The sequence below is a fragment of the Pseudochaenichthys georgianus genome, chromosome 10 (genome assembly GCF_902827115.2).
Source record: "Pseudochaenichthys georgianus chromosome 10, fPseGeo1.2, whole genome shotgun sequence".
In the NCBI taxonomy this organism is placed as follows: domain Eukaryota; kingdom Metazoa; phylum Chordata; class Actinopteri; order Perciformes; family Channichthyidae; genus Pseudochaenichthys; species Pseudochaenichthys georgianus.
This window is the reverse complement of record NC_047512.1, coordinates 20,981,333-21,009,258: the sequence shown is the minus strand read 5'-3', so window position 1 is coordinate 21,009,258 and position 27,926 is coordinate 20,981,333. Positions and strand designations below refer to the sequence as shown.

Genomic DNA, 27,926 nt, shown 5'->3' with positions numbered 1-27,926 from the left:
AAGAAAGCTTTTCGATGTGCAGCTCCACTAACATGGAACAGTCTGCAAAAAGAATGGAAAATTACCAAGCTAGTACCACTACATGTTTTTAAAGCTCGGTTGGATGCTACAAAATCAGATGCTGTTGGTACCTGTACATGTGGTTAGATATGTAAATTGTAATCCCTGTACATTTTGCTGTATGATGTCCTTTTGTTGTTCTGTTGTTTATGTTTTTATGTCTTCTTGAACCTACTGCTGCAGGTCTCCCTTGAAAAAGAGATCATTGATCTCAATGGGATTTTACCTGGATAAATAAAGGTTTTGAATTTAATTGAATTTATCAAATGAATATCTCATTTGTTCTTTCATATAATTGAAACTACTACTACTAGTTTAAGTTTTAAATGTACAGTCTATTTCTTTATTCAACACATGGTGTCGCTATTGGCCAGGCTGTGAAACATTACATCTCCACCCTTTGGCAGGAGACAACTGAACGGGTAATTTTTCAGTTGCTGTTGTTCGAGGGAAGCAGTCCAAGTTACATCGTTTTTCTCTTGATTTAACTGGATGATCCCTGTTGAATTTGCAATATTAGCGAAAACCGTTTAATTGCCAACACACATCGTCATGATGGAGCTCAGACTGAGCTACTTCGTTTTTTTTCTATTGTTGAAACACGTGAATGGGGACGTGAGCTATTCCTTTGAAGAGGAAATGAAGCGTGGATCCGTTATTGGGAATATAGCGAAGGATCTTAACCTGGAATCGAGTAAATTGTCTACTAGGAATATCCGCATTGATGCCACAGGAAACCGCAAACGTTATTGTGACATCAATCTCAGCAACGGAGATGTAATTGTTGCCGACAGGATCGACCGGGAGGAGCTTTGTGGAGAAAAGCTGTCGTGTGTAATAAAACGCGATATTGTTTTGGAGAATCCCCTGGAACTGCATCTGCTCAGTCTACACGTTCAAGACATTAATGATAACTCGCCACAATTTAAAGAAGAATCAATAAATATAGAAATCCAAGAGTCGGCAGACAGGGGGGCTCGTTTTGTGCTAGAGGAGGCGCACGATGCGGATGTAGGGCAGAATTCAGTTCAGCAGTACAGCCTCAAAAAGAATGATAATTTCATTTTGTCTGTTGATGGAAACTCAATAGAGCTTGTTCTTGAAAAGGAACTAGATCGTGAAAAACAACAAGGGATCAATTTGCTCCTCACAGCTTTAGATGCAGGCTCTCCTCAGAGATCAGGTACTGTAGTTATACACGTCACTGTGCTGGATGCTAATGATAACGCCCCAGTGTTTAGCCAGGCCGTCTATAAAGCCAGTCTGCCTGAAAACTCTCCTGTAGACACTGTAGTTGTCACAGTGAGCGCTACTGATGCAGACGAGGGAGTCAACGGAGATGTGACGTATGAATTTGGACACGTGACTGAAGATGTAAAGAGAGTTTTTAGTATTGACCGTAAAATCGGAGAAATAAAAGTGAACGGTGCAATTGACTTTGAGGCTGCGATGACATATGATTTGCGCATTAAAGCAAAGGATGGATTGGGATTGTCGTCTTATACAAAGGTAACAGTTGCCGTCAGAGATGTTAATGACAACACACCTATAATCTATGTGAAATCCCTGACAAATCCAGTCCCTGAGAACATGTCACCTGGTTCAGAGGTGGGCATCATTAACGTGCAGGATGCAGATTCGGAAAATAACCAACAGGTCCGCTGCTCCATTCGGAATAATGCCCCTTTTAAGTTGGTTCCCTCTATTAAAAACTATTATTCTCTGGTGACCACAGGACAACTGGACCGTGAACTAGTGTCTGATTACAACATTACCATCACTGCCACTGACGAGGGCTCTCCCCCTCTGTCCTCCTCTAAAACTGTTCAGTTATCTGTAGCAGACATCAACGACAACCCACCTGTGTTTGAGGAGCAGTCCTACAGCGCACATGTGACTGAAAACAACAAACCTGGCTCCACTTTATGTTCCGTTACTGCTCGAGACCCCGACTGGAGACAAAACGGTACCGTGATTTATTCTCTGTTACCCAGTGAGGTGAACGGTGCCCCGGTGTCCTCCTATCTGTCTGTTAACGGAGACACGGGGGTGATCCACGCTGTGAGATCGTTTGATTATGAACAGTTCAGGAGTTTTAAAGTGCACGTGATGGCCAGAGACAACGGTTCTCCTCCGCTCAGCAGCAACGTGACCGTCAGTGTGTTCATATCGGATGTGAATGACAACTCTCCTCAGATACTGTACCCCGCCCCGGAGGGCAACTCCTTCATGACCGAGCTGGTCCCCAAAGCTGCACACGGAGGCTCTCTGGTGTCCAAAGTGATCGCGGTGGACGCGGACTCCGGACAGAACGCCTGGCTGTCCTATCATATAGTCAAATCCACTGATCCGGGACTTTTCACTATTGGTCTCCACAGCGGAGAGATCAGGACACAGCGGGACATTTCTGAGTCTGACAGCATGAAACAGAACTTTGTTGTGTCAGTGAAAGATAACGGACAGCCCTCTCTCTCTGCCACCTGCTCCATGTATTTACTTATCTCTGATAACTTGGCTGAGGTGCCAGAACTGAAGGATATTTCTTACGATGAGAAGAACTCCAAACTGACCTCTTATCTGATCATCGCGCTGGTGTCCGTGTCCACCTTTTTCCTCACCTTCATCATCATCATCCTGGGTGTGAGGTTTTGTCGCAGGAGAAAGCCCAGACTGTTGTTTGATGGAGCAGTCGCCATCCCCAGCGCTTATCTCCCTCCTAATTACGCAGATGTTGACGGAACAGGAACTTTACGCAGCGCTTACAATTATGACGCCTATCTGACAACAGGTTCCAGAACCAGTGACTTTAAGTTCGTGTCATCTTCCAATGACAACACACTGCCTGCTGACCAGACTCTGAGGAAAAGCCCTTCAGACTTTGCTGAAGTGTTTGGAGACTGTGATTCTTCTCCTGAGGTAGGGACACCACCCATATAATGAAATGTGTGTTCATCCTCCTGAAGTAGAGCTCTGCAATTGTGTTCCCTTCTTATTTCAGAAGCATTTTTACTTTTGAGTTTGTATATAAATACGGCCCACAGCCACTTAGATCCCGAGTTAACCTTTTCTTTCAAAGCCCAAACTGTTTTCGTCAATTGTCCAACCTCATCATATGCAGCAACAAAATGTTGTGAACATATATTTTCTTAATAATCGGTTTTTACAATAGCAGTGTATATTCTTAAATTATTTTAGAGGTTTCTACTGCTAGGTATTTGTATTTTTATCTGACAGTTTGCTTTTTTCGTCATACAAAATAAGCCAATAATACAAATGAAGTGGGATATTGTATGCTCGCTGATACGCATTTAAGTGTCCTTATTTATTACCACCTTTTTGTGCCTGCATGCTTTGTCCGTCTGTCTGTATGTTTCATTAGGCAGCCCTTTGAGTGAGCATTAATTTGCAGTAAACATTATGCTTACTTTTATAAGGGGTGATGATATCTTTACCCATTTCAACAGATATGATGGTTTGGATCTTTTACTCTTTGTCTTTGCATCTCGATGCATTATAAGAACATATTTGTTTGGGTTCCTCTGTGCCTTAGTCTACCAGGTCAGTGACCCGTCAGAGACTATGTTTGCGTAATTGTATTTCATTAGGAGAATTTACCTTCTTTTTTTAACCTTTTTATTTCCACATTACATGTACGTCGTGTTTGTTGCGACCGACAGTGTGAAAGTGAAATGTTATTGATATCACTTGATCAGTTTGCGATGTCATTTGTTTTTTCAAATATTTAAAACTATAATACTACTAGAATATAGCGTCTATTTCTTTATTCCACTCATGGTGTCGCTATTGGCCAGGCTATACGTGAAACATTACCTCTCCACCCTTTGGGGTGCAGACGACCGAAAGGGTATTTTGCAGTTGCTCTTGTTCCGTGGAGGAAGTCAGAGTTACTAAAGTGCCATCGTTTTTCTCTTGATTTTACTGGATGATCCCTGTTGTATTTGCAATCTTAGCGAAAACCGTTTGCTTTCCAACACACATCGTCATGATGGAGCTCAGACTGAGTTACTTCGTTTTTTTTCTATTGTTGAAACACGTGAATGGGGACGTGAGCTATTCCTTTGAAGAGGAAATGAAGCGTGGATCCGTTATTGGGAATATAGCGAAGGATCTTAACCTGGAATCGAGTAAATTGTCTACTAGGAATATCCGCATTGATGCCACAGGAAACCGCAAACGTTATTGTGACATCAATCTCAGCAACGGAGATTTAATTGTTGCCGACAGGATCGACCGGGAGGAGCTTTGTGGAGAAAAGTTGTCGTGTGTAATAAAACGCGATATTGTTTTGGAGAATCCCCTGGAACTGCATCTGCTCAGTCTACACGTTCAAGACATTAATGATAACTCGCCACAATTTAAAGAAGAATCAATAAATATGGAAATTCATGAGTCAGCGTTAAGGGGGGCTCGTTTTGTGCTAGAGGAGGCGCACGATGCGGATGTAGGGCAGAATTCAGTTCAGCAGTACAGCCTCAAAAAGAATGATAATTTCATTTTGGCTGTTGATGGAAACTCAATAGAGCTTGTTCTTGAAAAGGAACTTGATCGTGAAAAACAACAAGAGATCAATTTGCTCCTCACAGCTTTAGATGGAGGCTCTCCTCGGAGATCAGGTACTGTAGTCATACACGTCACTGTGCTGGATGCTAATGATAACGCCCCAGTGTTTAGCCAGGCCGTCTATAAAGCCAGTCTGCCTGAAAACTCTCCTGTAGACACTGTAGTTGTCACAGTTAGCGCTACTGATGCAGACGAGGGAGTCAACGGAGATGTGACGTATGAATTTGGACACGTGACTGAAGATGTAAAGAGAGTTTTTAGTATTGACCGTAAAATCGGAGAAATAAAAGTGAATGGTGCAATTGACTTTGAGGCTGCGATGACATATGATTTGCGCATTAAAGCAAAGGATGGATTGGGATTGTCGTCTTATACAAAGGTAACAGTTGCCGTCAGAGATGTTAATGACAACACACCTATAATCTATGTGAAATCTCTGACAAATCCAGTGCCTGAGAACATGTCACCTGGTTCAGAGGTGGGCATCATTAACGTGCAGGATGCAGATTCGGAAAATAACCAACAGGTCCGCTGCTCCATTCGGAATAATGCCCCTTTTAAGTTGGTTCCCTCTATTAAAAACTATTATTCTCTGGTGACCACAGGACAACTGGACCAACACATCCTCACTCCCAGGTCGGCCTATGTTGACGTTATGTCAAGTCCCCTGCCGGCTTTTTCCAACGCAAGGGGGGGGGCCTTAGCGTCCATTTTCAACGCAAGGGGGGGGGGGCCTTAGCGTCCATTTTCAACGCAAGGGGGGGGCCCTTAGCGTCCATTTTCAGCTTTCCGGGATGTCCATGTGCTTCTATGGACGCTCATGGAAGCACGGCATTTGTTTGTGTCAACTGCCCTTAAAGGCAATGAAGACACTACACTACCCAGAATCCCCAGCTATCGTTTGGACTACACCATGTGCTCTGTTTGACAAACCCCGTGATAGTCCTCAAGCTCTGTGATTGGAGAGTGTGCTCCGAGGGTTACCGAGCCTCGAACAGCACTTGAAATGGGATGGAACCACGGCAGACTGTTCAAAACTGGATTTGAACGGGTCCACCGCGTCGTCGTCGTCGTCCCCCCCCCCCACCCCGTCCCCAGAACTACACATGCTGGCTATTCTGTTTCGCAACATGTTATCTATGGCACGTCTCTACTGGGAATTGTAGTTTTAAAAGACGTTTTCGTATTTCCCATAATAAGAAGTTGCCAGTATTAAACTGTGTACATCCCTGGAGGTTTAGGGGACAGGAAACACTCACATTTAAAACATATAATTAATAAATGGGTGAAAATTGCTGGTGCCCATAATGGGCAGTATTAATATATATACCCACACGCCAGCTAAGGTCAGAAGAGCTTTATTTAACAGCTGGACTTATGTTTGTGACCCCTCCTGTTGTTAATTGATAACATTACATTGCATTACATTAATTGATAAGCCTGAAACATGCACTTGTCAAGGTTCATAGGCACATTTTGCAAATATGGCAGTAGCCATCGATCAGCTTAAGATAAGATATACTTTATTGATCCCAAGTTGGAACATTTGCGTTACATCAGCATGTGTAACAGTTAAATCTGCAGTGGTGTTTATTTGAAAATCATTTAGTATAATCACACAAATTCTGTGTTTTATATTTAACAATTCTGTGTTCTTTATTTATTGATTGTTCAATACCTGACAAGGCCGGAGATGAAATATCTGCATACATCTTATAAGAGCATAATACATTATGTATAATATCAGTTAAAGTAAGTGCTTCAACATAGTTCACATTGCTGGAGGTATGCACACATATTGATAGATGTCTTGTAATGCACTATTGAGGAACCTGCGACCCAAGTTTTTCATTCAGTGCAGAACTACACCACAGTTGTGTAGGCCTATGTCAATAAACCTTAGAACATCTTGAAATCTTGAACGGGATGTGCAAAATAGTCATTATATACAGTCTTTAATTAACTATTAGTAGAGAATAACGAGTAATGAATATACTTTATAGGGATCCTATTAATATCTAATAATAAAAATAATGAAATTCAATAACATGCTTTAACCACCAGGTGTCTCTTTATATCATCTGTGCACCTTTATGGTGTAAATACAGCCTATCTACCAATTGGATCAAATATAAAAGTGAGCCGAATTAGTGTTGATACGGCAAAGAGACGTATTGTGTGAAAATAAATGTAAGATGTTGTTTAATGGCTGATATATTTATGATCCACGTCACGTTTTCAGTTCCTCATGTTTGTCTTCTCATCAGGGCTATAAATACAGAACTACGGCAGATATGTAATATTTAATGCAGCCGAACCGTGTATTACAATGCCGTTATGTGATGACTTTCAAAGAGAAAAGCAAGCACACTCGGAATAAGGTATTATTTTATTTTCTTTAAACGTTTTCGGTCTGTTTCCGGTATTTGTTAATGACGATGTGCTGTGAGATGTGAGACTGGAATTGCACAGGGGGAAATAACGTATCTTTAGATGCGGATTTTGTTAACTAATATGTTTGCGCTGTGGACCAACACTATACATTGACGGGGAAGGGGGTAGCAATAAAGATAACACCATTAAACAGTTACACAACATAACAGAAATAATATCGATAGCAGCGTCCCTAGCAACCACCTTGGTAACAATGAAAACGTTGGACGCAATTTCCTGAAGTAATCTTCGTAATAACTAGCAAACTAAAGATCATGGACATCCACTGCACACATAATCTGAAATAACAACTCATATTTCTCGCATCAAATGACATCAAAACGCATTTTAATGGCCAAACTAACTTTAAAATAGGCATTTTACACCCAGAATAAAACGAAGTTCGGCCATGTTTTCTTTTTCTGCAGGGAGAAATGATAGCTGGGGATTCTGGGTAGTGTAGTGTCTTCTGCCATCATTTACTCCGAAAAAAGATTTGTTTCTCCGAATCGAAGGGGAAAAATACAAAAGCATTGCACACAATTTAAACCAATCAATGTTGTGTAATTAACAAGGATAATCTGGTGTTTTTTAGTCGATGAGTAGTGCAGATATCACTGTAAAATCAATCGTCAGTAAGGGGAATATTTACTTCCGGGTGTACAATTCTCCGCTATCCAATGAGAATGGACGCTCACATTGCCTTTAATGGCAGTCGACACAAATGAATGCCGTGCTTCCATGAGCGTCCATAGAAGCACATGGACATCCCGGAAAGCTGAAAATGGACGCTAAGGCCCCCCCCCTTGCGTTGAAAATGGACGCTAAGGCCCCCTCCCTTGCGTTGAAAATGGACGCTAAGGCCCCCCCCCTTGCGTTGGAAAAAGCCGGCAGGGGACTTGACATAACGTCAACATAGGCCGACCTGGGAGTGAGGATGTGTTGACTGGACCGTGAACTAGTGTCTGATTACAACATTACAATCACTGCCACTGACGAGGGCTCTCCCCCTCTGTCCTCCTCTAAAACTGTTCAGTTATCTGTAGCAGACATCAACGACAACCCACCTGTGTTTGAGGAGCAGTCCTACAGCGCACATGTGACTGAAAACAACAAACCTGGCTCCACCTTATGTTCCGTTACTGCTCGAGACCCCGACTGGAGACAAAACGGTACCGTGATTTATTCTCTGTTACCCGGTGAGGTGAACGGTGCCCCGGTGTCCTCCTATCTGTCTGTTAACGGAGACACGGGGGTGATCCACGCTGTGAGGACATTTGATTATGAACAGTTCAGGAGTTTTAAAGTGCACGTGATGGCCAGAGACAACGGTTCTCCTCCGCTCACCAGCAACGTGACCGTCAGTGTGTTCATATCGGATGTGAATGACAACTCTCCTCAGATACTGTACCCCGCCCCGGAGGGCAACTCCTTCATGACCGAGCTGGTCCCCAAAGCTGCACACGGAGGCTCTCTGGTGTCCAAAGTGATCGCGGTGGACGCGGACTCCGGACAGAACGCCTGGCTGTCCTATCATATAGTCAAATCCACTGATCCGGGACTTTTCACTATTGGTCTCCACAGCGGAGAGATCAGGACACAGCGGGACATTTCTGAGTCTGACAGCATGAAACAGAACCTTGTTGTGTCAGTGAAAGATAACGGACAGCCCTCTCTCTCTGCCACCTGCTCCATGTATTTACTTATCTCTGATAACTTGGCTGAGGTGCCAGAACTGAAGGACATTTCTTATGATGAGAAGAACTCCAAACTGACCTCTTATCTGATCATCGCGCTGGTGTCCGTGTCCACCTTTTTCCTCACCTTCATCATCATCATCCTGGGTGTGAGGTTTTGTCGCAGGAGAAAGCCCAGACTGTTGTTTGATGGAGCAGTCGCCATCCCCAGCACTTATCTCCCTCCTAATTACGCAGATGTTGACGGAACAGGAACTTTACGCAGCGCTTACAATTATGACGCCTACCTGACAACAGGTTCCAGAACCAGTGACTTTAAGTTCGTGTCATCTTACAGTGACAACACACTGCCTGCTGACCAGACTCTGAGGAAAAGCCCTTCAGACTTTGCTGAAGTGTTTGGAGACTGTGATTCTTCCCCAGAGGTAGGAATTGTTGTGACTTAATGTTGACATCTATATTTGCAACATGGGATCAAGCTGCTCAGATATGTTTTTGCCGTTCTCTTTCTTTAAACGACTATTTTAGACAATTTAATGTCGTGGAAATAAATGTAACTTCAACTCCTGAGGTAGGGACTACCTTATAAGGAAAGTTGTGTTCATCGTCCTGAAGTAGCTGGAATTGTCTTCCCTTTTTTTATCCAGATACATTTTCCCTTTGGAGTTTTAAGAGGTATAAATACGTAGACCAACTTCTTTCAATTACTTAATTAAAACAATTTCTAACATGTTTTCCTTTCTAATATTCTATTCTTAATGAATTGCACTTTGAACAGCAGGACATTTATAAAATCAAGGCATTGTTTTTAATTAATTGTGTATACGTCCATGCCATCCTATTTGTCATCATTTTCCTCAACGAGCAAGTTTTTCAGATTTCAAAATCGATTTGACTTCAAGCAGGGTACCATTTTAGTTTGTGTACAATTAAGATGTAACCTTGTGCTCATTAGTTGAAGTTTTTGTTTAGTCTTCATTTTTTACACTTGCTGATTTTCGTTTTACATCTTTTTACATATTAATAGATTCTTGACACTTGGAAAATGTTGGTTCTGTCATGGCAATTTTATGTTTTCAGTTGAAGTCAGCAGAGTCTTTTTCGGTAACACTTTATTTTGATAGTCCAGTTAACACTCTACAAGTCATCAGTTGACATTCAACAACACTGTTTCAACAGACAAGTATGCATTTCACTAACTGCCAGTAGAATATAAGGTACAAGTGTTGATCTATAGATTTTACAAAAAGTGTCTGTTGAGTGTCAACATGTTTTTTGCAGCAGGTTATTAACCGATATTCAACCTTACTATCTGTAGATTGTGAGTTCTTGTGAAAAACCTTTTTTTCTCAAGTGAATGCATTAGGCTTCTGTATTTATCTTATATATTAGTCAAATAAAACAGGAACAGGTGTTTCTAACTCAAACATTCCATACATAATGAATAAATAAAGTTTGTGATCAGTTGTGCAAAACATTTCGCTTTATTCCCATGTCTGTTGCATATAATTAGTGGATGAATGTATGTGTTCTGTTGATAGGTTATAGACTTTCTACTGTTCTCACCTGGTTTTCACTTTAATTGGATAGTCCTAACACATGCCTACAAACGCTTAGTGGAGAATGCCTACTAAAAGTATACTGATAGTCAACTCTAGATTAGTTGACGATCAACAGATAGTCAACTAAACTCTAAAGTTGCTTATCTGTTGATCATCAACTAATGCTTAATGTAATCTTTAGTTGACATCTTGACTCTCAACAGATAGTCGACCTGACCCTGTTGACTTTCAACTGACAGATTGATTTTGAGTAGTTGATTGTCCATTTTGAAGATGTTGACACAATATACAGATAGTAAGGTTGAATATTGGTTAATACGCTGTTGACATGCTACTAAATGTCAACTAATGACTTTTTGAGTGTTAAATATGGACTATCAAAATAAAGTGTTACCTTTTTTTCTTCTATTGCAGTATTTTATATTATATTATTTACAGTATTGACCGATTTGCTAAATGTTTCTGGCAGAAACCTCTCTCAAAAAAACGTATCATGTATTTATGTCTCAATCTTTTAATATGCATTCTTGTGCCACTGATTAATGGTAATTTTCAAACTGAGCTTTGTTAAACTTAACCGATAAGGTTTCTCCTTGTAGAAGTTTGCTTGGATGGGATGTCATTTGTACATTGCCTCGTTCAAAAGTGTCTGCCACATGAATACATTTAAAGTTGTATATTGATCTTGCACTTAAGGTCATAGTACACATCCTATTGATATCTAACAGGCTGATTTACATACGTTAACAACTGAATCACTCACAACGTATTGAGAGTATAGAATGCATGCTTTGCATTTGAGCCCAGTCCAAGTTGAGTTTGTTCTGCTGATTGCTCTCCCATCTCACTTTCTTGGGAGAAATATGTTTACGGTAAAAAACAACAACAACAACAACAACAACAACAACAACAACAACAACAACAACAACATATAATTCAGTTTGTGTTTTCACTGTGAGGATCTTGGCTTGGTTATGTGTAGACTATTTTAAATAGTTTATTAGATTATGAAGGAATTGACAGAACATCACTTTGCCATGAAGATACAGTCCGAGTTTCACACAGGTAGGCGGTCATGCTGTCCGATTAAGGGACTTTCTCTTCCAGGTTTTCTAAATAGTTTTTATAGTGCATTAGATAGATATATAGAGCTTTATTGTCTCCCTTAGGAGAAATTTGTCTTGGGCATCGAGATAATACAACATAAAACATTCAGGACAATCCGTCATAGATACAGAACAGAGATCACATATCACATCGCAAAGAAACAAGCAAGAAACATACAGGTACAGCACTTTCCCTATTGCACATACATAAATCAAATATTGCACATATTTCACTTGCATTGGTCTTGTTAACTGCTGTGGGATTACCAAATTAAAAGCAATACGTCTTTACCAGTCTTTTTGTAGGCTATATGCTGCCAGATCTGCTTGTTTTATTATCCTTTTTTTATAGTCAGAGTTGGCTCTAATCCATCTGCTTTTCCTTGTTGATACATGTTGACAAACTCAATAAAGTATCTCTATTCTTTGATGGTTACCCCCGCGTTTTAGAAGAGGATTAGGGCCATTTGAATCAGTATTTTACTGTGTGTGGTAGGGCTCTTCGATCACCCTAAAACAGCATTATTTTCTATAGATCCACAGTTTTATACAAGTCCATAGTGTCACAGTGCAGGCAGTGTTTAAGGGTCATGGTTCTTAAGAAACAAAAACACACAGCCTTTTTATCTGTGTGTGTGTGTGTGTGTGTGTGTGTGTGTGTGTGTGTGTGTGTGTGTGTGTGTGTGTGTGTGTGTGTGTGTGTGTGTGTGTGTGTGGTGTGTGTGTGTGTGTGTGTGTGTGTGTGTGTGTGTGTGTGTGTGTGTGTGTGTGTGTGTGTGTGTGTGGGGCTGGGCTCATGTCTCTGTCCTTGGTGCTGAACAGCTGATGCACCTTTTTGTTTAGTTCTCTTCACACTTTCATCAACTTCACACCATTACGACCATGGTTTCTCTCTGTCTTTCACTATATGTCCCTTTCTGTCAAATGTTCCATCAGAATAAAGTCTGAGTTTCATGCAGGTAGTTTGGACAGGTATACAGAAGGAAATACTTTCTCTTTCAGGCTAGATAGTTTTTCTGGGACATGTATTTTAGTAAAGGCTCTTCTGCCTGATGTTTTTACCTTGGATGTATTGTGTTTTAGTAATGTGTATTAACTGTAGGAGCCATCACACGTACAAAGTAATGCATTTTGAATATACACATTTGTTTTGTACTGGTTTGTATTATTATAAGATATGTGTTAGATCGCTATGGGATGGTTGCTTTGGGTCACATGGTTATGGGCAGCACTCAGGGGAGTAATAATCCTGTTGACCTGCGTGAGGTGTGTGTCTGTGTGGCAGAGAGGGTGACACGGGGTCGTTGTACTTTTTGTTGACTGCAAGTTTAATGATTGCTTTGATTATCATAACAATGTCTATGTCTAAGGAAAATAAGTTGATCATCCCAGTTTTCATTATTATTCAACAGAGTTTTGATCTCAGCGTGTCATAGAGCAAACGGGCCCAGCCTCTGCCTCTCAGCCACTTTGTTTGTTTCCTGCTGTCGCTATAAACTGTTTTATATGCTATGCTGCATGGCCTGGTTGTCTTTATTTAATTTTGGAGTTGGATTGTCCATACACATTCAGAAATTGCATAATTAATTTCTACTCTGATGAAAGGAGTTTTCCCTCTTTCCAGGAGAGGGGAAAGATAGCTATTGTCTTTGTGTGTTCATATGACTGCTCTTTCCTCTGTTGTCAAGTATGTTTGAGTGTCGAGGCTCATTCCTCTGTTCTCGGTGCTGAACATCCCTTTTCCTTTCGGATACTTTTTATTCAAGTTTCCCACACTTTCACTTTTTATTACAACACTATACTACTTTGGTTCCTCCCTGATTTAGAATATACCAATAGGAAATAAGAAAGTAAAAATGAAGGTTAATGTTGTGATCAAACCACAGGGATACATTATGACTGGTTAAAGCTGTAAGTACAATATGTAAACTTATAAACATCTACATTTTGTATTCATAAACATGTAAAAGATTGTCACATAAATAATCCTTTGAACATTTTACAGACAGCTACAGACTCAGGTGCTCGGTTTTCCAAATGTTCACAACCCTGCAAATGTGACAATCTTGGTCATAATGAATATGTTCTTTATGAGGAAATATAGTTTCAGTTTTTTTCAAAGCAAGGAAAACAAATAATTAATATAAACGTTTATTAAAAAAGATACTGGCTAGTCGGTTAGCATGACACCCTGTCTTAAGAAGAGTATAGACTGGATACTCACAAGAACTAAACATAAGTAAAAACAATAATTTCATGAATTGAAATGCAAGACAAGATATTAATGAAAGGCATAGCCTGCATATGCCTAATGTAACAAGTGCTTGTTGACACTGTTTCCTGATTAAACCTAAAGGATTACTGCGGTTGCACATATTTATTGTGCTTCATAATATTTGTCTATTTAATTAACAGATTATAAAAAGTTTAACGCAGGATATATGCTCAATTTGAAACCTTCCATTTTGGATTTTTTTTAAATGAGAATTCTTTAAAACCTCAAGGTGGCGCTATATACCCGCTTTAAGATGTCTTCCTGCTTCCTTTGGTGTGGACGTTCATTATTGTTCTCCTGTCGATAGGACAGTCGGTAGTTGCTATTCGTGTTATGTGGATGAGCTGTCTTTGTTCGCTTTCTTTTTTTGCCTGTTAGTAATTCATTGTCGATGATGGATTCCAACATAATCTCGTTTCAAACGTGTGGCTTCTATTTCCTCCTTATTTTCATGGATCCCGTGTATGGAGACTTGAGCTACTCTTTTCCAGAGGAAATGAAAGGAAGGTCAGTTATTGGAAATATGGCGAAGGATCTCGGGCTGGAAAGGAGCGCGCTCTCTAACAGAAGAGCCCGCATTGGCAGCGATGGGACTGGTGAACGTTACTGTGACATAAACCTGAATAACGGAGAGTTGATTGTTGCCGACAGGATTGACCGAGAGGGGCTTTGTGGAGAAAAGGCTTCGTGCATCCTAAAATACGAGCTGGTGCTGGAGAATCCCCTCGAGCTCCATCGGATTAATCTTCACATTCAGGATATTAATGATAACTCGCCACAATTTAAGGAAGAATTTATAAATATTGAAATTCAGGAGTCGGCAGGTAAGGGAGCTCGTTTTGTGCTGGAAGATGCGCACGATGCGGATGTAGGACAGAATTCAGTTCAGCAGTACAGCCTCAAAAATAACGATAATTTCATTTTGGCTGTTGATGGAAACACAATAGAGCTTGTTCTTGAAAAGGAGCTTGATCGTGAAAAACAACAAGAGATCAATTTGCTCCTCACAGCTTTAGATGGAGGCTCTCCTCGGAGATCAGGTACTGTAGTCATACACGTCACTGTGCTGGATGCTAATGATAACGCCCCAGTGTTTAGCCAGGCCGTCTATAAAGCCAGTCTGCCTGAAAACTCTCCTGTAGACACTGTAGTTGTCACAGTGAGCGCTGCGGATGCAGACGAGGGAGTCAACGGAGATGTGACGTATGAATTTGGACACGTGACTGAAGATTTCAAGAAGATATTTAGTATTGATAGAAAAGTTGGTGAGATACGAATAATTGGTCCTGTAGATTATGAAACTACAACATCATTTGAAATACGAGTTAAAGCAAAAGATGGGTTAGGGCTGTCATCTTATACCAAGGTTATCATTTCTATCACTGATGTGAATGATAACGCCCCTGTTATCAGTTTAACATCCCTGACAAACCCCTTACCTGAGAACGTGTCACCAGGTGCAGAGGTGGGCATCATTAATGTGCAGGACAGAGACTCTGTGACTAACGGACAGGTCCGCTGCTCCATTCAGCAAAACGTCCCTTTTAAGTTGGTTCCTTCTATTAAAAACTATTATTCTCTCGTGACCACAGGACAACTGGACCGTGAACTAGTGTCTGATTACAACATTACAATCACTGCCACTGACGAGGGCTCTCCCCCTCTGTCCTCCTCTAAAACTGTTCAGTTATCTGTAGCAGACATCAACGACAACCCACCTGTGTTTGAGGAGCAGTCCTACAGCGCACATGTGACTGAAAACAACAAACCTGGCTCCACTTTATGTTCCGTTACTGCTCGAGACCCCGACTGGAGACAAAACGGTACGGTGATTTATTCTCTGTTACCCGGTGAGGTGAACGGTGCCCCGGTGTCCTCCTACCTGTCTGTTAACGGAGACACGGGGGTGATCCACGCTGTGAGGACGTTTGATTATGAACAGTTCAGGAGTTTTAAAGTCCACGTGATGGCCAGAGACAACGGTTCTCCTCCGCTCAGCAGCAACGTGACCGTCAGTGTGTTCATATCGGATGTGAATGACAACTCTCCTCAGATACTGTACCCCGCCCCGGAGGGCAACTCCTTCATGACCGAGCTGGTCCCCAAAGCTGCACACGGAGGCTCTCTGGTGTCCAAAGTGATCGCGGTGGACGCGGACTCCGGACAGAACGCCTGGCTGTCCTATCATATAGTCAAATCCACTGATCCGGGACTTTTCACTATTGGTCTCCACAGCGGAGAGATCAGGACACAGCGGGACATTTCTGAGTCTGACAGCATGAAACAGAACCTTGTTGTGTCAGTGAAAGATAACGGACAGCCCTCTCTCTCTGCCACCTGCTCCATGTATTTACTTATCTCTGATAACTTGGCTGAGGTGCCAGAACTGAAGGATATTTCTTACGATGAGAAGAACTCCAAACTGACCTCTTATCTGATCATCGCGCTGGTGTCCGTGTCCACCTTTTTCCTCACCTTCATCATCATCATCCTGGGTGTGAGGTTTTGTCGCAGGAGAAAGCCCAGACTGTTGTTTGATGGAGCAGTCGCCATCCCCAGCGCTTATCTCCCTCCTAATTACGCAGATGTTGACGGAACTGGAACTTTACGCAGCACTTACAATTATGACGCCTACCTGACAACAGGTTCCAGAACCAGTGACTTTAAGTTCGTGTCATCTTACAATGACAACACACTGCCTGCTGACCAGACTCTGAGGAAAAGCCCTTCAGACTTTGCTGAAGTGTTTGGAGACTGTGATTCTTCTCCTGAGGTATAGGAATTATCGTCACTTAATGGTGACACCTATTTGCATCATGTGAACAAAGCTGTTTAGATACTTTTTTGCTGTTCTTTTTCTTTAAACGACCTTTTAAGAGAAAGTAAGGTCGATCAAATCAACGACACTGTACAAGAAACTAAGAGCTTTACTTGATGCACTCAAAGGGCTTAATGATGCATCAATATTTGACAGCAAAGTGTCCCGTAAGCAGGCGTTTCAAATAATTTGGTGATTGAAGTAGAGGCTTTTTTTTAAATAGATTCCTTATTATTGAAAACATTTATAACTGTCAAAAGCAGCCCACCCCTTTTATTCATTTTATTTGTTTTTAAATAGCAAAATGCAACCCAGTATCACGGCCTGAGGTGTATATGTCACCATGGTCCACGCTGGGACGTCAGGATGACACGGTTTCACCCGTCAGAGGGGTTGTATTTTGTTGTATTGTTTCGTTCAAGGAAATGTATTTACTACTATATAAACATTATATAGTTTTGTTGAGAATACGAAGATTACTTCAAGAAATTGTGTCTACAACGTTTTCATTGTTACCAATGTGGTTGCTAGGGACGCTGCTATCAATATTATTTCTGTTATGTTGTGTAACTGTTTAATGGTGTTATCCTTATTGCTACCCCCTTCCCCGTCAATGTATAGTGTTGGTCCACAGCGCAAACGTATTAGTTTAGCGAACAAAATCCGCATCTAAAATTGTGGCATAGTGTGGTGCCGAGAGATGGGAGTCGGAGGCGGGGTATCAAAGGTACACAACAAGTCCTCCAACTCATACGACCAAATGGGTCGATTGTTTTAAGCCCTTATTACGATCAAATATGTCGTTTGTTCAAGCGCTTAATACGACCTATAATTACGTTTTTAAATTGTCGGCCTCGAGTGCTCCCGTTGAATGCAAACGTTACAGAGGGTTGTTTATTCACAAATAACCCTCTCTGTAAAATCCTAAATTGTAGGATAGTTTGGCCATTAAAACGCTTTATGATTAGATTTCTAGCGAGAAGTATATATTGTACTTTTAGAATCCACGTCCAGTCGATATGTAGGATCTATAGTTTGATAGATATTACGAAGATGATTTGAGATTTCGTCAGGAGAACGTGTATATGCGGCAAGCTTCCATGTAAAGTTACGGGTTGAAAACAGTATTTCCGGTCTCGCCGTTTTCATAATAAAACCAATGATCAAATGATTTAACAGTGATATCTACACTACTCATCCATTAAAAAAACATCAGTTTATCCTAGTTCATTATACGACATTAATTGGTTTAAATTGTGTACAATGCTTTTGTGTTTTTCCCATAGGTTTTTCTCTTTCGATTCTGAGAGACACATTTCTTTTTTCAGAGGTTTTGATAGGGCTAAAATCACGCCGCAATGCACGTCGGGATATGGTGTTTATGTGATATGAAATCGGAAAACATTACAAATAATAATAATACTTTATTCCGAGTGTTCTTGCTTTTCTCTTTGAACGTCATCACATAATGGCATTGTAATACACGGTTCGGCTGCATTAAATATTACATAGTCTGCCCTAGATATGTATTTATAGAGCCCTGATCAGAAGACCTTTTGACAAACTGGAAGAGATGCCGCCAAAACTGAATACGTGACGTGAACCATAAATATATCAACAATTAAACAACATCTTCCATTTCTTTTCACACAATACGTCTCCTTGCAGTATCAACACTAATTCGGCTGACTTTTATATTTGATCCAATTAGTAGATAGTCTGTATTTACACCATAACGGTGCACAGCTGAGAGAAAGGGACTTTTTTGTAGTTTTTAAAGATATTACTGATTTTCTGAACTACCTTTCCAACTCCTCATGCAGTTGACTGTTACAGGTCTATACAGGTTCATGGTACAATGCATAAGCTTCACATCGAGAGACTGAAACTGTATTTTCCTTTACCGTTCTGTTTTAAACTCACAATAAAGTGAATAGTCATATTATGTACGATATTATTATGTTTTATTAACTAGACCACTGGTCTAAACCGCACCTCCTAGTGGTTAAAGCACGTTATTGAATGTAGATGTTGAATAAGTTATATTTATTTAGTTATTGATGAAAACATTTAAATATTAAGAGTAGCCTACATACAAAATAGGGGTCAATGATAGAAATATAGAATGGAAAATATCTAGAAGATACTGTAGTGATCTCTACAGTAAAACAATTTAGTGCATGACGTCCAAAGATATTAACAGGAGGATGTGCAAAACAGACAAACTGATAAGGCTGAATTTTACTCAGGTGTAACTAAAGTCTGATTTAAGGGTTGTTTATATTTCACATCATTAATCAGAATCTGCAAAGTAACAAAAATAAATGTAGTAGAGTAAAAATACCAGGTTAACCTCTGAATTGTAGTGGAGTAGAACAAAGTAGTACATGCTGCTGTAACAAAAACATTTCCCAACTTGGGATCAATAAAGTATCTTATCTTAAGATGATCGATGGCTACTGCCATATTTGCTAAATGTGCATCTGAACCTTGACAAGTGCATGTTTCAGGCTTATCAATTAACAACAGGAGGGGTCACAGACATAAGTCCAGCTGTCATGTGGTATTAATGCTGCCCATTATGGACACAAGCAATTTGCACCCATGTATTAATTATATGTTTTAAATTTGATAACACCAATGTGTTTCGTGTCCCCTAAACCTCCAGGGATGTATACAGTTTAATACTGGCAACTTCTAATTGTGGGAAATACGAAAACGTCTTTTAAAACTACATTTCCCAGTAGAGACGTGCCATAGAACATGTTGCGAAACACACAATAGGCAGCAAGTGTAATTCTGGGGGGGAGGGCCGGGCTGGACCCGTCCAAGTCCAGTTTTGGATAGTCTGGCGTGGTTCCATTCCATTTCAAAGAGCTTTGACGCTCAGCGTAACCTTGTCACACTGCCACTCCAATATCCAATCACAGAGCTTGAGGGCTAATCACGGGGTTTGTAAAGCAAGGCGGATGTTGTAGTCCCAAACGATAGCTGGGGATTCTGGGTAGTGTAGTGTCTTCGGAAACTCTGTCGTGTCTAAACTCCGAAAAAACAATTTGTTTCTCCGAATCGAAGGTTAAAAACACAAAAGCATTGTACACAATGTAAACCAATCAATATTGTGTAATTAACAAGGATAAACTGATGTTTTTTAGTGGATGAGTAATGGAGATATCACTGCGTAATCATTTGACAGTGTGGGGAATACTTCCGGTTTTATTATGAAAACTTCGAGACCGGAAATACTGTTTTCACCCACGCTAACTTTACATGGAAGTTGCCCCATATACAGTACACGTTCTCCTGGCGAGACCTCAAATCATCTTCGTATATCTATCAAACTGTAGATCCTACACATCCACTGGACGTGGATTATAAAAGTACAATATACACTTCTCGCTAGAAATCTAATAAAAAAGCATTCTAATGGCCAAACTATTCCACAATTTAGGATTTTCCAGAGAGGGTTATTTGTGAATAAACGACCCTCCGGAGCGTTTGCAATCGACAGGAGCATGTTGTTTCTTACACGACCACTAGAGGCGCTACACTTTAAAACGTGTCTCTGGGTCGTATTTAGCTGCTGAACAATCGACCTATATGGTCGTTTTTTGTAGGAGGACAGGCTGAAGGTACAAGCTAGACTTTTATTTAGCATCTCAAAACACATGTAAACAGCTTCATGCCCGGGAAGCGAAGACCGGCGGAGACAGGAAGTCCGGCTCACTAAAATGTCCGTGCAGAACAATACCCTAACCCATAGATCTGTGGGTGAATAATGTCAATCACCACAATAGATATTATTTCCCCCTGTGCAATTCCCAATTTACTCAACAATAACACATAATTATCCTTGTGTTTATTTCTTTGTTTGATTAATAAACACAAGTTGGAGTCCGTCAGGACCGAGGGTCGGAGCAGCTCATTTGCTTTACAGAATATTACACCCGGAAGTAAGTATTCTCTCCGCTTCGCTTGATAAACCCCGTGATAGTCCTCAACCTCTGTGATTGGAGAGTGTGCAGAGCGTCGCACAGCACTTGAAATGGGATGGAACCACGGCAGACTGTCCAAAACTGGATTTGAACGGGTCCACCGCGTCCCCCCCTTCCCCACCCCGTCCCCAGAACTACACATGCTGGCTATTGTGTTTCCAACATGTTCTCTATCTATGGCACGTCTCTACTGGGAGTTGTAGTTTTAGAAGACGTTTTCGTATTTCCCATAATAAGAAGTTGCCAGTATTAAACTGTGTACATCTCTGGAGGTTTAGGGGATAGGAAACACTCAAATTTAAAACATATAATTAATAAATGGGTGAAAATTGCTTGTGCCCATAATGGGCAGAATTAATATATACCCACACGACAGCTAAGGTCAGAAGAGCTTTATTTTAACAGCTGGTCTTATGTTTGTGACCCCTCCTGTTGTTCATTGATGAGCCTGAAACATGCACTTGTCAAGGTTCAGAGGCACATTGTGCAAATATGGCAGTAGCCATCGATCATCTTAAGATAAGATATACTTTATTGATCCCAAGTTGGAAACATTTGCGTTACATCAGCATGTGTATAATTGTAAATATGCAGTGGTGTTTATTTGTAAATCATTTAGTATAATCACACAAATTCTGTGTTTTATATTTAATAATTCTGTGTTCTTTATTTATTGATTGTTCAATACCTGACAAGGCCAGAGATGAAACACTTGGGTCACAGGTTCCTCAACAGTGCATCACAAGACATCTTTCAATATTTGTGTACCTCCACCATTAAATTGTCATATTCTGCACATTTCTTATACTATCTACATACATCTTATAAGAGTATAATACATATGTATAATATCAGTTAAAATAAGTGCTTCAACATAGTTAACATTGCTGGAGGTATACACAAAGTTTTACATTCATTGCATAACTACACCGTTTGTGAATATGATAAGTCAATACACCTTAGAAAATCTTGAAATCTTGAAAGGGATGTGCAAAATAGTCATTATATACAGTCTTTAATTAACTATTAGTAGAGAATAACGAGTAATGAACATACTTTATAGGGATTCTATTAATATCTAATAATACAAATAATGAAATTCAATAACATGCTTTAACCACTAGGTGTCCCTTTATATCAGCTGTGCACCTTTATGGTATAAATACAGCCTATCTACCAATTGGATCAAATATAAAAGTCAGCCGAATTAGTGTTGATACTGCAAGGAGACGTATTGTGTGAAAAGAAATGTAAGATGTTGTTTAATGGCTGATGTATTTATGATCCACGTCACGTTTTCAGTTCCTCATGTTTGTCTAGAAGTCTTCTCATCAGGGCTATAAATACAGAACTACGGCAGATATGTAATATTTAATGCAGCCGAACCGTGTATTACAATGCCGGTATGTGATGACTTTCAAAGAGAAAAGCAAGCACACTCGGAATAAAGTGTTTTCGGTCTGTTTCCGGTATTTGTTAATGACGATGTGATGTGAGATGTGAGACTGGAATTGCACAGGGGAAAATAACGTTTCTGCACCATTTTAGATGCAGATTTTGTTAAACTAATACGTTTGCGCTGTGGAACAACACTATACTTTGAAGGGGAATGAGGTAGCAATAAAGATAACACCATTAAACAGTTACACAACATAACAGAAATAATATCGATAGCAGCGTCCAGCAACCACTTTGGTAACAATGAAAACGTTGTATAGACACAATTTCCTGAAGTAATCTTCGTAATAACTAGCAAACTAAAGATCATGTACATCCACATACACATAATCTGAAATAACAACTCATATTTCTCGCATCAAATGACATCAAAACGCATTTTAATGGCCAAAGTAACTTTAAATAGGCATTTTACACCGAGAATAAAATGAAGTTCGGCCAAGTTTTTTTTTTCTGCAGGGAGAAATGTGAAGATCACGTGACATAGACGCCAGCCATTGGAATGAATGGTGAAAAAAAACGTAGGGATCTTACAATTTCAGAGGCGTTTTTGTAGAAATACTACATCCTACGTTGTGGACCAACGTAGTTATTACACGTTTTTTTGTGAGACTGGGTTGGTATTCTCCACAAAGATGTGTGTTCGTGAACCAAAAGTCCTAATAGAGGCTTGCTTCTCAACATCCGGGTATATCTGCACTGGTGGGCCATGTTAACAATACCGTGTCAATGTGATGCTCTGAGGGGGTGAAACCGTGTCACCCTGACGTCTCCCAGCGTGGACCAACGTGACATATATACGTCTGGCCGTTATACTGGGTTGGCTAAAGGACACATTACTTATAAATTGGTTTTCCAGATGCCCGTGTTCTATTTTATCCTCAAAATCAGGGATTTGAGTGATAGTTTTGGTGCTAGATTAAAAACACACAAGTAAAAAAAGTACATTAGCACATCAATATATATATATTGGTGATCGAAATGGCTTCTTTGTCAATTAATCTCATTGTCTAAGGAATTCCATGTATTGCCTTATTTTCAGTGCAGTAATATTGTCATCCCTTTAATTTTAAATCTCATTGTGAATGTAAAGACAACAATATTTGTTACTGCATGTGCAACATAAAAGGCAAACTGTTGCTCTGTTATTTATCATTGGCTTTCATGAATCTAATATAATTTAATTAGATTTGATAAATGTATTCAAGGGGTCTTTGGAGAAAGCTTGAGGCAGATCTTTACATTTTTTATGACAAAAGCATTCTACTTAATTGTATTTCAGAGGGAGACAAGAGAGAGACATACTTGCTTTTTTAATCAAAAAGTTTGAGTATTAAGCGAGCAACAATGAATTACTTGATCTGTGTTCCGACATTGTGCAGAGTGTTGTCTTATTTGTATTACTATGAAGAGCTGTGTGTGGATTACTATGAGCAGAAATAGTATTGTTTGAAAGCTTTAAAACACAGATAACAATCATCTTACTTATCTTAACGAAAAGTTTAACAACATGTAAGACTTATTAAGAGTTTTATTAAATAACTCATATAATGCCTTTTTATTAAAGTAAATATCCAGGTGACTTGGTGATATGTTAAGACAACATGCAGCAGTTCTCTAACGCTGTTATATTCTATGTTGGCTCACGGTGGCACTATAGACCAGCTAAGGTTAAGCGTTGAGCCTGCCTTTTATAACACATTTGCTTCGACCACCCCTGTGTTCTGTATATCTTTCAACACTGACGACACTTATGCTTGTAGGGCACATATTATCATCTTGATATCGACTTGTCTTCATTTGTGTAGTACTGCCTGGGGATGAGGAATAAACGGAGCGTTTTTCAAAGCTACGGCTTTGTGTTTTTCTTTGTTGCGCTGCAATGCGCACACGGAGACCTGAGCTATTCTGTACAGGAGGAGCTCAAGCGCGGATCTGTTATTGGAAATATCGCCAAGGATCTCGGACTGGAGGTGGGAAGACTGGCTGCTCGAAAAGCTCGTGTCGATATGGAAAAAAACGACAGACATTATTGCGGAATCAACCTTCGTAGTGGAGATTTAATCGTTGAGGAAAGGATCGATAGAGAGGAGCATTGTGGAGAAAAGCCTTCGTGTGTTCTTAAATTTGACTTGCTGTTAGAGAGTCCATTGGAGTTACACCGGTTGTCCCTGCAGGTGCAAGATATAAACGACAATTCACCAATTTTCCCGAAGTATATTATTAAACTGGAAATAGGTGAGTCCGCTGTTAAAGGAGCTAAGTATCGCATAAATGCAGCTCACGATGCAGACATAGGAAAGAACTCAGTTGAAAGCTACGTTTTGCAGCAAAACCCTCACTTTGTGTTCAATATTCAGACCACAAATGCAGGAAGAAAATATGGTGAGTTGGTTTTAGATAAAGAGTTGGACCGAGAGGAGCAGCAGGAAATGAAATTATTGCTCACAGCTTTAGATGGAGGCTCTCCTCAGAGATCCGGGACTGTAGTCATACACGTCATTGTACTTGATGCTAATGATAACTCCCCAGTTTTCACTGAGTCTGTATATACGGCCTCGTTACCGGAAAACTCACCTATGAAAACCCCAGTTATCACTGTAAGTGCATCAGACGCAGACGAAGGGGTGAACGGAGAGGTTACGTATGAATTTAGCCGACTCTCTGATAAATTACAAAAGCTATTTTTACTAGATGAGAAAACTGGAGAAATATTTGTGACAGGTGAAATTGATTATGAAGAGGGATCAAATTATGAAGTTATGGTTGAGGCCAAAGATGGTTATGGTCTCTCTTCCGAAGCAAAAGTGATAATTGACATCACTGATGTAAATGATAATGCCCCTGTAATATACCTCAAATCCCTGACTAACCCCATACCTGAGAACGTGTCACCTGGTGCAGAGGTGGGCATCATTAACGTGCAGGATAGAGACTCTGAGAATAACGGACAGGTCCGCTGCTCCATTCAGCAAAACGTCCCTTTTAAATTGGTTCCTTCGATTAAAAACTATTATTCTCTGGTGACCACGGGACAACTGGACCGTGAACTAGTGTCTGATTACAACATTACCATCACTGCCACTGACGAGGGCTCTCCCCCTCTGTCCTCCTCAAAAACTGTTCAGTTATCTGTAGCAGACATCAACGACAACCCACCTGTGTTTGAGGAGCAGTCCTACAGCGCACATGTGACTGAAAACAACAAACCTGGCTCCACCTTATGTTCCGTTACTGCTCGAGACCCGGACTGGAGACAAAACGGTACCGTGATTTATTCTCTGTTACCCGGTGAGGTGAACGGTGCCCCGGTGTCCTCCTATCTGTCTGTTAACGGAGACACGGGGGTGATCCACGCTGTGAGGTCGTTTGATTATGAACAGTTCAGGAGTTTTAAAGTGCACGTGATGGCCAGAGACAACGGTTCTCCTCCGCTCAGCAGCAACGTGACCGTCAGTGTGTTCATATCGGATGTGAATGACAACTCTCCTCAGATACTGTACCCCGCCCCGGAGGGCAACTCCTTCATGACCGAGCTGGTCCCCAAAGCTGCACACGGAGGCTCTCTGGTGTCCAAAGTGATCGCGGTGGACGCGGACTCCGGACAGAACGCCTGGCTGTCCTATCATATAGTCAAATCCACTGATCCGGGACTTTTCACTATTGGTCTCCACAGCGGAGAGATCAGGACACAGCGGGACATTTCTGAGTCTGACAGCATGAAACAGAACCTTGTTGTGTCAGTGAAAGATAACGGACAGCTCTCTCTCTCTGCCACCTGCTCCATGTATTTACTTATCTCTGATAACTTGGCTGAGGTGCCAGAACTGAAGGACATTTCTTCCGATGAGAAGAACTCCAAACTGACCTCTTATCTGATCATCGCGCTGGTGTCCGTGTCCACCTTTTTCCTCACCTTTATCATCATCATCCTGGGTGTGAGGTTTTGTCGCAGGAGAAAGCCCAGACTGTTGTTTGATGGAGCAGTCACCATCCCCAGCGCTTATCTCCCTCCTAATTACGCAGATGTTGACGGAACAGGAACTTTACGCAGCGCTTACAATTATGACGCCTACCTGACAACAGGTTCCAGAACCAGTGACTTTAAGTTCGTGTCATCTTACATAGACAACACACTGCCTGCTGACCAGACTCTGAGGAAAAGCCCTTCAGACTTTGCTGAAGTGTTTGGAGACTGTGATTCTTCTCCTGAGGTAGGAATTATCGTCACTTAATGGTGACACCTATTTGCATCATGTGAACAAAGCTGTTCAGATACATTGTTGCCGTTCTTTTTCTTTAAACGACCATTTAAGACAATGTAAGGTCGATCAAATTAACGACACTGTACAAGTAACTAAGAGCTTTACTTGATGCACTCAAAGGGCTTAATGATGCATCAATATTTGACAGCAAAGTGTCCCGTATAGGTGTTTCAAATAATTTGGTGATTGAAGTAGAGGCTTTTTTGAAATAAATTGCTTATTATTGAAAACATTTATATCTGTCAAAAGCAGCCCACCCCTTTTATTCGTTTTATTTGTTTTTAAACAGCAAAATGCAACCCAGTATAACGGCCAGACGTGTAAATATCACCATGGTCCACGCTGGGACGTCAGGATGATACTGTTTCACCCGTCAGAGGGGTTGGATTTTGTTGTATTGTTTCGTTCGAGGAAATGTATTTAATACTATATAAACATGATATAGTTTTGTTGAGAATACGAAGATTTTTTCAATCAAGGAAATGTGTATATATATATATATATATATATACATTTCCTTGACAAGAACTGAACAAATCTTCATATTCTCCACAAAGATGTGTGTTAGTGAACCAAAAGTCGTAATAGAGGCTTGCTTCTCAACATCCGGGTATATCTGCACTGGTGGGCCATGTTAACAATACCGTGTCAATGTGACGCTTTGAGGGAGTGAAACCGTGTCACCCTGACGTCTCCCAGCGTGGACCAACCTGACCAACACATCCTCACTCCCAGGTCGGCCTATGTTGACGTTACGTCAAGTCCCCTGCCGGCTTTTTCCAACGCAAGGGGGGGGGCCTTAGCGTCCATTTTCAACGCGAGGGGGGGGGCCTTAGCGTCAATTTTCAACGCAAGGGGGGGGCCCTTAGCGTCCATTTTCAGCTTTCCGGGATGTCCATGTGCTTCTATGGACGCTCATGGAAGCACGGCATTCGTTTGTGTCAACTGCCCTTAAAGGCAATGAAGACACTACACTACCCAGAATCCCCAGCTATCGTTTGGACTACACCATGTGCTCTGTTTGACAAACCCCGTGATAGTCCTCAAGCTCTGTGATTGGAGAGTGTGCTCCGAGGGTTACCGAGCCTCGAACAGCACTTGAAATGGGATGGTACCACGGCAGACTGTTCAAAACTGGATTTGAACGGGTCCACCGCGTCCCCCCCCCTCCCCCACCCCGTCCCCAGAACTACACATGCTGGCTATTCTGTTTCGCAACATGTTCTCTATGGCACGTCTCTACTGGGAGTTGTAGTTTTAAAAGACGTTTTCGTATTTCCCATAATAAGAAGTTGCCAGTATTAAACTGTGTACATCCCTGGAGGTTTAGGGGACAGGAAACACTCACATTTAAAACATATAATTAATAAATGGGTGAAAATCGCTGGTGCCCATAATGGGCAGTATTAATATATATACCCACACGCCAGCTAAGGTCAGAAGAGCTTTATTTAACAGCTGGACTTATGTTTGTGACCCCTCCTGTTTGTAATTGATAACATTACATTACATTACATTACATTAATTGATAAGCCTGAAACATGCACTTGTCAAGGTTCATAGGCACATTTTGCAAATATGGCAGTAGCCATCGATCAGCTTAAGATAAGATATACTTTATTGATCCCAAGTTGGAACATTTGCGTTACATCAGCATGTGTAACAGTTAAATCTGC

General features: G+C 40.9%; 4 protein-coding genes across 4 annotated transcripts in view; all 4 read left to right on the top strand.

Moving 5' to 3' along the window:
- Positions 1–612: 612 nt before the first annotated feature.
- LOC139434539 (protocadherin gamma-A11-like) lies at positions 613–2,997 on the top strand. The gene has a single exon (XM_071204486.1). It carries the CDS (start codon positions 613–615, stop codon positions 2,995–2,997), a length of 2,385 nt encoding a protein of 794 aa, XP_071060587.1.
- Positions 2,998–4,063: 1,066 nt separating this feature from the next.
- On the top strand, positions 4,064–9,281 carry LOC117453395 (protocadherin gamma-A11-like). The gene is made up of 2 exons (XM_071204528.1): positions 4,064–5,250; positions 8,020–9,281. The coding sequence occupies exons 1-2, from the start codon at positions 4,064–4,066 to the stop codon at positions 9,215–9,217; spliced, it is 2,385 nt and encodes a 794-aa protein (XP_071060629.1). The 3' UTR covers positions 9,218–9,281.
- A 4,765-nt stretch (positions 9,282–14,046) lies between these two features.
- LOC117453626 (protocadherin gamma-A11-like) lies at positions 14,047–16,493 on the top strand. Its single transcript, XM_034092510.1, has one exon. It carries the CDS (start codon positions 14,106–14,108, stop codon positions 16,491–16,493), a length of 2,388 nt encoding a protein of 795 aa, XP_033948401.1. The 5' UTR covers positions 14,047–14,105.
- Positions 16,494–23,805: 7,312 nt separating this feature from the next.
- Positions 23,806–27,926, top strand: part of LOC117453601 (cadherin-related tumor suppressor-like) — a 221,288-nt gene continuing 217,167 nt past the window's right edge. Inside the window, 1 exon segment of the mRNA XM_071204485.1 lies at positions 23,806–26,199. Within this exon segment, the coding sequence (XP_071060586.1) occupies positions 23,806–26,199 (2,394 nt within the window).

Bases quoted from the DNA above. Each gene is read 5' to 3' on its own strand.
- LOC139434539 (XM_071204486.1), top strand. From the start codon at position 613: ATGATGGAGCTCAGACTGAGCTACTTCGTTTTTTTTCTATTGTTGAAA.
- LOC117453395 (XM_071204528.1), top strand. From the start codon at position 4,064: ATGATGGAGCTCAGACTGAGTTACTTCGTTTTTTTTCTATTGTTGAAA. The intron at 5,251-8,019 runs ACTGGACCAACA...GAGGATGTGTTG, and splicing joins TCTCTGGTGACCACAGGACA to ACTGGACCGTGAACTAGTGT.
- LOC117453626 (XM_034092510.1), top strand. From the start codon at position 14,106: ATGATGGATTCCAACATAATCTCGTTTCAAACGTGTGGCTTCTATTTC.